Below are 13760 nucleotides of genomic sequence, written 5' to 3' on the forward strand. Positions count from 1 at the left end.
AACATTTGGGAAATCACAAAAAAAAAAAAAATGATGGGGGGGGGGCTGGGGGAGGAAAGGGTCGATTAAAAGGGGAAATTCCCCTTATACATGAGGGAACCTTGAGTTGGGAGGGGGATACCCCCTCCCAAGCACGAGAGATTTTGCATATTTTGAATTGAAATTCAACGATCTGGTGCACACTTTGAGTGAAATATTAAAAAAAATATCTTATTTGATGAAAGGTTGCAAAGGAGACCCGCTTCATGTGCAAGCATACAGTATACACGCATTTTTTTTTCCGCCTCCGAAATCCCCGGTTCAAATCTTAGGGGGGCGACCGCCCCCATCGCCCCCCCCCCCCCTGGCTACGCCAGTGCTTGTATACAATGATTTGCGACATTAGCACACTACCATTCAGCAAGTTAACAATCAAAAGTGTATCTGAAGTATGAATAAAAAATCGTATATTCGGTTTGTATAAAAGTCTTCAGGTACGACCTATGCTTATCATTATTTTTGAAGTCGGACCCAAACGGCTGGCGGACAGTGTTCTACACGACAGCGGGTTTCTGCCTCGCGGGGGCGTGCTTCTTCCAGATTTTCGGCTCAGGCGAGGTGCAGTCATGGGCGATGACCAGGGACGAGGTCGAGAATGAAGAGAAGAAGAACAAGGTCGACGACGAGTTCAATGTTCAGCCGGTCGTTAAGGACCTTGTAGCGCAAAAAGTTGCGAAAGATGTGATCGTTTAATTTTCTGATATTTTTGATCATGTTACATCAAACAGCTGTTAGAGTAATGTTACAGTAACTGAGCACTAAGGGTTGATAGTACTGTAAGCAATTTCGATTTATTTCTTAACGAGAAAAATTCCATCCTGACTATCATTCGGAGACAATGATGTAGAGTTGTAATATAAGAAACCTCGAATGCGCATTCTACATTTGTAGAACATATGAAAGTTATGTACCCGTTAACGCCTGTTGTATAATGAGTACCTATTCTTGATCATTATATGAGTGGTATTTCTGCTATTATATCAATGTGGCATTTTATTTTTACATTCCTTTAGACGCACATTAGGAGAGAGATTACTGATTGCATGTCTTGCAGACGCTGCATCAATGTGGCATTTTCATCTTTACATTCCTAAGGCTACGGTCACAACTCAGAGCTGCAACCGACCGATTTTGCAGCCTGTTCGGTCACCGCTGAAATTCTAACTCCGCGTTAAAACTTCAGCGGCGACTGACCGATGCCCTAAAAATCAGTGGTGCCTGGTCGGTCACCAGTCGGTCAACGGTCGGTGATTCTGGAGGTTGTGACCGTAGCCTAAAAATGGTAAGTGTTTGGATATCTTGTGAACATTGGATAGGTTTGCATTGTGACATATTATTTGTCATTTGACCATAATTGTCTCGCTCTTCCGGACTTATCGACATGCTATATTTGGTGAGCGATGTCAGGGCCTAGCCCTCGTGCTCTGGTATACGAACTGCAGCTATGTATAGTTATCTGCTCTGCCGAGAGGACAACGACGGGTAGGCAAGCGATCTCTCGCTGATATCGCATTTCCATTTATATGTGGCGTACATATATATATATATATATATATATATATATATGTGTGTGTGTGTGTGTGTGTGTGTGTGTGTGTGTGTCTTCAAATTGAGTACCAGTAATAGTTCTAAAGCTGTACACAACTTACGGATTATTTCGGGCTTATTATGAGCTTACAGTGAAAGCAAGTTTGAAAATATGTATGTTTGTGAGTTTTTTTTTTTTTTTTTTTGCAATTGACAAAGTACGATAATTTTTTTTTAAAGACTTATACAATGCATTTCATCTTGAAATTAAAAATAAAAAGACCATATGAATATCTCTATCACTATACCTCTCCTCTTTCTGTCTCTCTGTGTACAATATAAACTATAATTGTGTGAATATATACATACATATATTTGCACACACATTTGTATATGTATGTATTCAACATGTCCATGTACCTAAATTCATGACCAATATCGGATCTTTCTTTCACAGAAAAATGTACAAAGTTGCCAAAAATTCCAAAGACCTTAATTTATTAATCTATTTCTGATAAGACTATGATATATATATATATATATATATGTATATATATATATATATATATATATATATATATATATATATTATATATATAATGCTATTCAGTCTGATATTAATTAGTTCTTCGGTGATCGGCTTCGCATATGACAGCTTCATCAGAATAAATTGCTCCATAGTTATGTGTGGCCGTGCGGCTGTAATCGATGAGGCAATTCAAGTTAGTGAGATGCCGCGTCCACAAAACAAAGTGTATGAGGATAAAAGACTTCAGTATAAAGCAAGGAGAATGTCACACACGATTAGCGTTTATACTTTATTTTCAGAATCAAAACGCATGTTACAGGTGCTGCGAATCACTGCCAGATCTCGGCATGTATTCAGTCAGCAACATAATGGTACGAACAAGGAATACTGAATAAGAGAACTGTCAAATACAACACATAAGAGAATTAAGACATGTGAAATACCAGGAATCTTCACAAATAAGAGGAATCTATATTGATATAAGCCATGTCGACGTACACTTTTCGCGATGTCTACTTGGCAAGCTAATGCATATAGCCATGTGGACATGTATTCATTTTAGAAGTCATCTTGGCGAGATAATGTGCATCACCATGTTGGCATACATATCTTGGAAAGTCAACTTGGCATGATAACTTACGTCGCCATGTCGACTTATTAAAGTTGATTATTCGACATGGTAAATTAGATATCTTGACTTGTCGACGTGATAGAAATATCAAGTCGATTTGACAAGATATAGTAGAATAACATTTAAAAGGTTCCATGTAGATAACATAGATAATACAAAGTATTCGTAACTTGAATTTTACCCACAAGAGTCCTCGACATTGCGTAATGAATATAACAAATACGACATGGTCTTCGCGAGGGGAAAGCCGCGAGGGACCATATTACTCGTTATGCTCGTGAAGACCGGAAGTAGACTTTACTCCGAATGTCACAAAAACAAAGAGTTACAAAGCAAGTGAAAGTTTCATTGGTGTAAATGAAAGACGGATATGTGCCGAATGTACAGAATTTTAGGACGAACCACAGGGACGAAAATAGAAAAGACACAAGAAAATGAAAGTCGAACATCGAAATGAGAGCAAGGACTCAGGAAAGGTTGAAAGCAAGGGTGCAAGGTCGAAAACAGGGATACGCAAGAGAGCATTGCAGTTAACATGCCTGCACACAAAAAAATGCAAAACGACATAACGTACACAATGAGATCAGAATCCGTAATTTATATATATATATATATATATATATATATATATATATATATATATATATATATATATATAGTGAGTGTGAAATGTGTGCCTTCAGCTACTAAACCCCTTGGTTGTCGCATCTTAGTAGTGTGTATAACGAGAGTAAAGAAGAGGCAATAGACGTAGCTTTTGAATCCTCACAATTTGATTTTACTTCTCGAGCTTTCGGGCCCTGCCCTCTATCAAGAGATGTGGGATACACAGTTCATATTTGGCCTGGTAGATATGTGTGTGGTCCGTGAAAGCGTTACGACGTTTACCCGGGCAGCTCCAGATAATTCAAGTAAAGTTGTATTCGTTTTCTTAGCGGAACTCTAAATATTGAAGTGTTTCAACGAGTGTGATACATGTGGACAGTAGTCACCTGTTTGAATGAATACCAGTGGATATTTTGTCATATTTTGAGATGTACTCTGACATGGCTACTCCTTCGTCCGAAGCGTATGTACCCAAGGGACCGAAGCCAGTCTTCATACAGGCAAGAGATGTCCCACGGCGAGACGCCACCAACACCCTTACAGGTGAGGAATTGTACCTTGCGTTGATTCGTTCGGTAGACCGCCAGTATGTCACCGGTGTACAACGCATCGGTTCTCTATGGAGAGTCTATGTAAACAGTCATGAAGCTAGAGCAGGCCTTGTTACCAATGGCCTACTACTGAGAAGTACTACAATTCCCGTCTATGACACAAATCCGTACACGAAAGCAGAAAATGAACACTTAACACGTGTGTTGATCAAAGATGTCCCTCTGTCTGTGGGTGATGAACTGATCAAATCTACTCTAGAAAAAATGAAATGTCAAGTGAGAGGTGAAATCATTCGGCAAAAACTCAGAGTGAATGGTGTACTGATTGACTGTTTGAATGGGGACAGAGTTTGCTACATAGATCCGCCATCTCAGCCCCTCCCTCGGTCCCTAATGGTGGCAAATTTGTTTCGTGCTCGTGTGTTTCACAATGGTCAACCTGAGCATGTGATAACGTGTTCAAGATGTTTAGAGAGGGGTCACCATTCGTCACAGTGCTCGCACAGTATCAAATGCAAAATCTGCAACAAAACTGGCCACAAAAGCACAAGCTGCACAAACACTGCCACGCCCAGTACATCGTCGCGTAGCCTCCCAGCTGATCGCAGCTCACGTGACAGTGTGAGGAATCCATCGAAGTCACATGACCAAACCGCGGCAGCAACCGACGCGAATGACACACATGCTTCGCAACAATGGAATGATGTCATTAACGATGCCCTGATGACAGCTCGCGACTCCTCTTCCAGACAAACAAACAACCAGGAATGTGGTAACAAAAGCAACTCACAAGTTCAGACGGACCCAACGCTGAATGCCAAGCGAAGCGATGATTCCAGCGTACGCCCGAAGACCCCACACCAGCAGGATATATCCTACTTCTTGCGTCCCAAACACACAGCGTCACCTCAGTATACGGATGCCACTCGAGAAAGCGCTAGAGAGCAAGCAAGCGATGACTCGAATAACATCTCCTCCGATGACACCTGCACTGAAGACGATCAACCAATTGCCACACCTAAATCTCCAAAGTCAAAGAAAAAAGTGAAAAAAGATAAGAAATCCGGAGGGAAAAGAGGGAGTCAACGAAAATAGAAAAACATACAAAACAAACAAGTAAACAAATGAATGATGATAATGAAACCCACGGTGGTGATGATAAATCGAAAAGAAAGTTGAAAGAAGTACATAATATGACGTTCTCAAAAACTCAAAGCATATCTCTTTTATCTCTCAATGTACGGGGAATCAGAGATAAGTGCAAAAGAAAGAAAATATTTTCGTGGATAAATCATCAAAAATCAGATGTTGTTATGCTACAAGAAACATTCCTAACACCGGAATTGGAAGCAGTTATCAGAGTAGAAGGCCGTTACCATTGCTATTTCAATCGTGGTTCAAACCACTCAAAAGGTGTAGCCATCTTTATTCGTAAAAATGAATTCGTCAAGCCACTTGAATGCCACAATAATTTTGATGGAAGAGTTGTAGCATTACGACTGTACAGTGGTGAATTCTTTTATCTTATTATGAATGTTTATGCACCTACCAAACGTAACGATAAAGAGCAGTTTTACAGAAAATTGTTCAAATGGTTAAAGAAGGTGAAACGTAATAGTGACCTAATGATATTAGGAGGGGACTGGAATTGCGTGCAAAACCCTTCGCTTGATACTCGTGGCGTATCCTATGCATATAAACAAGTGAATTGGTTTCAGAAATTACTTAAGCGATTTCAGCTGATAGATGTATGGAGACATTTTTTTCCAATCAGAAAGCAATACACTTGGCGTCAATTAACGCTGAATGTTTTTTCGCGATTGGATTATTGGCTAACATCAAACTTTCTTTTACCTTTTGTTCAGGTAACAGAAATAAAACCAGTTGTAAAGTGTGATCATTGTGCCATCACCTTACGAATAACAACTTCGCATAATTAGAGAGGAAGTGGAGTATGGAAGATGAACAACTCCCTGTTGAAAGACGATGATTATAAAGAAAATGTAAAGTGTGTAATTGCTAAATGTAGATTGGAAAATATTCAAATGAATGCACAAGTTAGATGGGATATGTGCAAAACACGAATTAAAGAATACACGATTAAGTATGCGAAACAAAAATGTAGAGAAAAAGAGGAAATGTGGAGAAATTTACAAAATGAATATGAAGAGTTTTTTGTGAAGACTGATGAAAATCCGTCTGAGGAAAATATAAGGAAATTAACAGAAATTCAGAAGAGATATGATGATGTCTTAACACAAAAATGTAAAGGCGCGTTTATAAGGTCAAGACAGCAGTGGATGGAAAATGGTGAAAAATCCACTAAATATTTCTTTCAAGTTGAAAAAAGGAATGCTCAGAAAAAACAAATAGACTGTATAAAAAGAGACGGAAAGTGTGTTACAAATCAAGAAAGTATACTCAAGGAAATATTTTGTTATTATAAAGAGCTGTACTCACAGAAGTCAGAATCTGATGTCGATGAATGTGATGAGTATTTAAACTCAATTGAAATTCCAGCTCTTAATGATGAAGAGGCAATGTCATGTGAAGGGCTCATTACTGAAAAAGAATGTCACGAAGCCCTTTTAACTATGAAAAATAATAAGTCACCAGGTAGTGATGGACTGTCAGCTGAGTTTTATATGTGTTTTTGGGAGGATGTGAAGTCCTTATTTACCGAAAGTGTAAATGAAGGTTTTCGGAAACAAGAATTATCCGAATCTCAGAAGCTGGCTATTTTGACATTATTGTATAAGAAGGGGGACAAACAATGTTTGGATAATTGGAGACCAATATCCTTATTAAACATCGATTATAAGATTATAGCAAAGGTATTGTGCAAAAGACTGAAGAAAGTAATAGAAAAGTTGATCTCTTTTGATCAGACAGGTTACATCAAACGGCGTTCGGCTATGCACAATTTACGTTTAGTTCAAGACGTTATTGAATATTGTGATTACTGTGATTTACCTGGTATTTTATTATTCATCGATTTTCAAAAGGCCTTTGATTGTGTTCGTCACGAATTTGTTTTTCATCTATTGCATAAAATGAATTTTAAAGAATATTTCATTGGTTGGATTAAAGCATTGTATTTTGACGTTAAAGGGAGCGTTATAAATAGTGGATGGGTATCAGAGAAATTTGAAATAAAACGGGGAATAAGGCAGGGTTGCCCACTTTCCGCTTTATTATTTATACTTGTAGCTGAAGTAATGGCCTTGAGAATTAAGCAGAACAGTTATATACAGGGTATCACTGTTATTTCCGGCAACACAGCTCAACAAAAAGAATTTAAAATCTCACAACTGGCTGATGATACTGTTATTTTTGTTAATTCGATAGAGTCTGCTAATATAGCACTCGGGGAAGTTAAACGTTTTGGGCAAATTGCTGGACCAGTTTTGAATGTTATGAAAACAAAAGCAATAACAATGAAATTTCAGGAAAATAGTGTAAATGATTTGAACTGGACTAGTGATCCTGTGAAATATTTGGGTGTATTTTTAACAAAGAACAGAAAGGAATCTGAACAATTGAATTGGTTTTCAAAATTAGAAAAGGTCAAAGCTATTTTAAAGCTCTGGAGAATGAGAAATTTAACATTGTATGGTAAAGTGGTAATTGTCAAATCATTGATCATTTCACAATTTGTGTATGTAGCTTTAGTACTACCATTTCCAGAGAAGTTCATTATGGAATTGAATAAATTGATTTATAATTTCCTTTGGAATTCTAGGAGAGAAAAGGTGAAGCGATCTATTTTATTAAATCCGATTGAAAAAGGAGGTTTGAATATGTTTGATTTACATGCTCGATTTCAGTCGTTGTATTTGTCGTGGTTCGCAAATTATCAAAATTGTCATCCAGACTCGTCATGGAAGTTTATGTTCAAATTTTGGGTCGAGAAAATAGGTCCAAGTCCTCTGATAATGAAAACGAACTGTTCATGTAAAGATATGTTAGCACTATGCAAGAAGCATAAACTACCTCGTTTCTACACTCGTTGCTTACTTTCGTGGTGTGAATTAAGATATATTGATTTTCTTCATGTGAGCAACATATTAGATGAAGTACTGTGGTATAACAGTAATATATGCTTTAATGGAAAAACTTTGTTTTTTGAAGAATGGTACAAGAAAGGTATCTTGACACTTAATGATGTAGTTGAAAATGGATGTTTTAAATCTCGCGAGTCAATTTGTTGTGCTCTCAGTTGTGATAATTTATTAGTGGACTTTAAGTATTCAAAACTTAAAAAGGCAATTCCAAAGATATGGGTGGAACGTATATTAGAAGTAGATCAATGTGAAAACGCGCACAAAGATTACGATATTGATCTATATGCAATAAAGGACAATGAATATATCAGATTATCTAGAACAACGTCGAAACAATTTCATAGTTTTTTATGTGAGAGTAAGAAAAGTGATCTAACTATACTGTTATATTGGAAAGACAGATTTGATTTGAGTGCTGATTTTGATTGGAATTCTGTTTTGAAACAAACATTTCGGAAACTAAGGAACAACAAAGTTAAGCAATGCTACTTCAAGACATTACATCGTATTCTACCTTATAGATATAATCTTTTCAAATGGAAAATTGTAAGTGATAATTTATGTATATTTTGCTCTGAAACAGAAACCTTTAGTCATGTTCTTTTGGAGTGTCCTAAAGTGTCTATGTTTTGGAAAAAGATTACTGATTTTATTCAGTTCGCTTTTAGAGAAACAATCTTATTAAACGAGAAATTATTGATTATTGGAGTGGAATCAAAGAGTCCAAATGTAACGAATATAAATAAGATATTGATATACGCGCAGTATGCAATTTATAAACAATACATGATGCATTTATTTCAAGGGCATATATACAATAGTTTGACAATATGGATTAGTTTTAGAAATGAAATATTGTTGGATAATGTTTCTGAGATTGTAACAAACATGATGAAATCATTTACTTGATAACCAATGAAGAATCTGTACTTTTTGAGTATGTGCTCATTCATTGTTTAAAAAAAAAGAAAAAGAAATCGTTTGATGAAAGCTTTGGAAATGAATGAATAAAGTACCTCTGTAGAGGTTAAAAAAAAAAAAAAAACATTTGGCCTGGTAGCAAGTCGGCAATAAATTGGTGACCGGTTGCGGGAAATCGAGACTTTTGCGATGATAGGTGAAGGTAAGCGTGCTAATCGAATGAATTGGAAAGTTTTAAAGTTTGTTAACTCCATCATCCCATTTGGGGCATGCGAGTTCAAAAGGAGCATACGCCTATATACAAAATAGTACACATGATATTTCACATGTTATGATAACATACACAGACATAATGATTGTGTACAGAAACATTACAGCCACCGCCTGCAAGCTCTAAAACACGAACTCATAAATACGATATACAAAATGTTCTAATACCATAATACAGCCTATACTAACTAAATCATCCTAATAATCGTATTCACACACAAAGAATAAAGGTCATTAGACTGTATTTATGTGAAACTGCTGTGATGGTAGGATCTAAATGATCAATCACTTAAATATCGGAACCGACAACTAATCATTCTAAGACAATGGTTAAGAGTGTGCCGTATTAATCAACGAAGACAAGAAAACAATAAAAAAGAGAGAAAGAGTAAAAAAAGGATAAATACGCAGGAAACAGATGTTTCCACTAGACAGGTGCCCAATCATCTCTCAGGTGTGAACCATGTCTCCAAAAGGCACTGTCTCACCTTTGGACAGTCTCCACGTGGTAAGTATTGTATGTATGGGATTTTCCTGCGTGTGTGTGTGTGTTTTCAACTTTTAATATCTAGGCGCATACCAGCACCAACATCTGACCAAGGCGCTCGGAGCTCTCAGATTAACAGTCCAACTCGTCGAGGCCCTCCGAAACTCGCTTTGACGTTGTCCGTTAAGTGGTTTCCCCTTTTTTAATACCATTTCACTCAGGACCATGATTTGCTCTTTCGTCAGTAGCCATCCTCATGCCTCTCCCCGCTCATTTTATTATCATTATTATTCATTCGGCTTTCAATCACAAATATCACCATTACATAATACACTGAAAATTGGTTGAATGATGTCTTCGTTTCTTTTACTTCTTTTGCCCTTTCTACCATGGTATTTTAGCTTTCACATAGTTTTGTCACTAGTACTTTGTGTTCTATCTTCCTTGCGAAACGTATTCACATCGGTATTTTTTTTTTCCTGGAACCCGCGGTTACAAGCTTTGCTTTTCTTTCATATTTCACATGTTATTGAGAATTGTTTTGAATGTACATTTGCTGACACACTTTCTAGTCATGATCCACTTTTTATATTTGTTTCTTGTTTGTTTGTACTTTTTTTTTTGGGTGAAGTGTAACTAAATGTATGACATAGATGTCAAGTAAGATATGAAAATAAATGTGCTGGAAGTATTCACTGTGTCTCGAGTGTAAGATCGGTGGAGTTTAAGTAATTCAGTTAAATTAAATTCAATTCTGATGCCTGTTTTGCAGTTGCCCATGCCGCCTTCTTTCACCTCTATCGTTTCGTACCCTTATTGGTCCTACTGCATTACCGTTTCGTACGAGAAACTTTTACTCTTCATTATTCTGTTTTTGTAGACTGAGTATATTCGCATTAAACATATGTCTTGACTTCGCTTCTCCTGGTTGTCTTTCTCCTCCATCTGCCTGATGCATCTCATCTTGCCGTTCCTGGTCCTCTAGAGAAACCGTATCCTCGAACGTACAACATATTCCAATCTTCCTGCCTAATGAATCATTGCCTGCACTCTTTCTTCTCTCATATCCTGCGCTAATGCAGTCGTATCTGTAAGGGGCATGGAAGAAGACGGGGGAAATATGAAATATGAATGAACAGGCAATACTCAATCGAAGAAGTAAAGCTTCCAGAGCATAAAGGTGTCCCGGGTGGGGAGTCTAGACGCTTTTTTTTTTAATTGTTTGGTCAATACAGCACTCAACGCTTCACCGATACACACCAATTATGATGATTCGAAAAAAGAAGAAAATAAAAATGAAAACTTGCTTCTTGGCTCGCGTTCATGTTCAATATAACTGATACACTTTGTCTTGTGGACGAGGCATTTCGAAGAGAGCATGGCCGGTACAAAATGATTAAAAGAGCTACCACACTTGGAATTGCCACACTTAGTTTAAGAAAGAGGTTGCCTAGAGACAAAGTTTTTGTCCGACTTCATCCTCCCATTTGACGCTGTATAGGCTAAATTGCTTTACTGCTTTAGCTTACATAAGGAGCTAAAATCATGCAGTCTCATCTCTTTGAACTTTGGGCATGAATTGGCGATCCCGATTGTCAAGAATAATTGTACGTATTGCCCTTATTTCGCACATACCACGAACAATGTGGCAGTTAATTGAGAACTTGTTGCACCAATCCTTCCCCACATTTAATCAACAGGTTCGTAAGATTACGTGATGATCTATTATAATGTATAGCAAGCTCTAAGGGAAGTTTTGAGTGAAAGCTCCTTACGGATATCAACCGGTAGGTGAATTGAACTGTTGCTATTTCCACAATTTGATTTTAGTGTATATGGTATGTATTAACATAAATGAGCAGGACATTATTTCTTCGTTTAGCATTCACCCTTCTGTTATTGCCAATTACTGTTAAGACTTGGTCAATATCCTCTCGACACTTTTTGAACAGAAGATGAAAGTGAGAATAAAAAGGAGACACGTAAATGGAGGGTAAAAAAACTCCAATATACATATGATAAAGATGTAACGGGGAAATGACTTTGTAGCAGCAGTAAGATATTACAGAAATAAAAAAAAAACCAAACAAACTAATATATGATAAGGCACTGCCTCTTTCTCGCTCTACTCCTGTCCTATATGGCAAAGACAGTATGGTTATTCAAAGAGAATTGCTGATGAGGAGGTTGCAAGAAGAAGAGATGTTCCAGTATTGTGTCTTCAGTGTTTAACGGAGACCACGATTCTTTTTGCTGTTGTTCCCACTTCGTTATCTCAGTACTTAAAGAGCTTACCTATTAGGCCATAAGACCTGACAATAATACGTATTTTATACGCAGACTCATACAATGTGCTTTAACTGATGAGAAAAGATCATAAAAAACGATACTTATGAATCAAATGCAAATCTGTGTCGCACCTCCTAACTTGTCACCGAGGAGCTCGTTTAATGGCTTCCCATTGATGATCATGTTTTCAATCTGCAGAATGTACAAGACGAAGAAACAAAACAAAACAAAAAACACATGAAATATATTTACAATGTATCTACTTTCATTCTATCACAATATATCGATTCTCAGTTTTTCCTATAGGCAAACTCTGAATGGTAACATTTTCATTTCGTATACCATGCTAATGAATGACACAGGCAGGTTATTTTTGTTTGTTTGCTGTTTGTTTAACTTTGGCAGATTTCGACACATTAGATTTTGATCGATTTGCGAAGTACATCAGGAAAGAGGAAATGACAATTCTGTCTTGTGTATTTTCTGAGGGTCTCATATCGTACAAGCTTTGCTTCTTAGTGGGACCCTCCATTTCCATCCCCATCCTTGGTTAACTTGTATTATACGCTTTATGTATATATTAACAAAGATATAATTGCGTTGTTTTTTTTTTCATCTGCTACTCATTTTCAAAAGTGCTTTCTTAAATCACATTCTGCAATTATTACAAATATCCTGTACATATGCATTGTATATAATTTCTTTGTCTATTTGATGGAAGTGAAAATAAATTTGAATCTTGAATCTTGGTAAATTACGATGAAAATACCTGTAGAAAATTATTTTTGTTCATTTTTCCCCTTATACATTTATGCCAGGCATCGGAATTGAAATCTGTTCAGCTTCCACTTCTTTAGAAGGACGGACATCAGAAAATAGACCCCCCCCCCCCCTCTGGGATGCACGGACTTCTGCGATATACACCCTTTCAGTTCAGTTCAGTTTTTATTTCTGCATTTCAAAATCAATACAAATCCACAAATCAACAAAATACTTACATAGTCATTTACACAGCTAATATTCGTAACGTTTGGATCTTACATACATTTTTATTTTTTCAAGAACGAATATCATATATGAAAGGAAGCAATAGGAAATGATAAAGATGAAATGCAGGGGACCATCATCATAAGCTAAGCTTGACGAGGAAGATGGCCCCAGGTAAAGAGATACATAAAGAAAATCTTGCCACTCACTGAGTGGGGGGTAATTGTGCAAAGGGCACAACGAAGAGATACATAAAGAAAATCTTGCCACTCACTGAGTGGGAAGTAATTGTGCGAAGGGCGTGCGGTGCGGTGCGGTGTGCATTGTGTTGGGATGAATCTTGGTTTGTACGTTGAGTGTTATTTTGTGTATCAGTGTGATGAGGTGAATATTACTTCAGTTATGACCGTGAACTCATTGTTTAGGGTGTTTGTTGACCAGGTGGTATGAATATTTTTATGTGTCAGAAGTATACTGGATTATGAGGGTGTTTTTTAGTTCTCGTTTAAAAATGTTCAACGACGTACGTTGTTTTAAATTAGGGGGTAAAGAATTCCAAATATCTGGTCCATTGTGCTTTAAAGATTTTTGAGCTAAAATGATTCTGGGGTTTTCGAGATGGTAATCGGACGACTGACGTGTTGGATATGAATGAACGGTGAAATTTGGAGTGAAGAAGCCATCAAAAATTTTTGGAAGACAATTAAATGTATATTTATACATAAAAACAGCAGTTTGAAAGGTGTGAAGATCCTCAATTTTCAATGTTTTTAGTTGATGAAATAGGGGATTGGATGGGGATAAGTAACGGGAATTGGTAATCAAACGTACAGCACGTTTTTGGAGAGTAAGAATTGGA

The 13760-nt window shown here is 37.1% G+C and overlaps 1 protein-coding gene across 1 annotated transcript in view; it reads left to right on the forward strand.

Moving 5' to 3' along the window:
- The window catches only part of LOC140245259 (sialin-like), a 33916-nt gene extending 33184 nt beyond the window's left edge, over window positions 1-732 (forward strand). Inside the window, exon 10 of the mRNA XM_072324843.1 lies at window positions 505-732. Within this exon, the coding sequence (XP_072180944.1) occupies window positions 505-732 (228 nt within the window). The remainder of the gene's footprint in view (window positions 1-504) is intronic.
- The last annotated feature ends 13028 nt before the right edge of the window (window positions 733-13760 follow it).

Source organism: Diadema setosum, chromosome 22 (assembly GCF_964275005.1).
Source record: "Diadema setosum chromosome 22, eeDiaSeto1, whole genome shotgun sequence".
Classification (NCBI taxonomy): domain Eukaryota; kingdom Metazoa; phylum Echinodermata; class Echinoidea; order Diadematoida; family Diadematidae; genus Diadema; species Diadema setosum.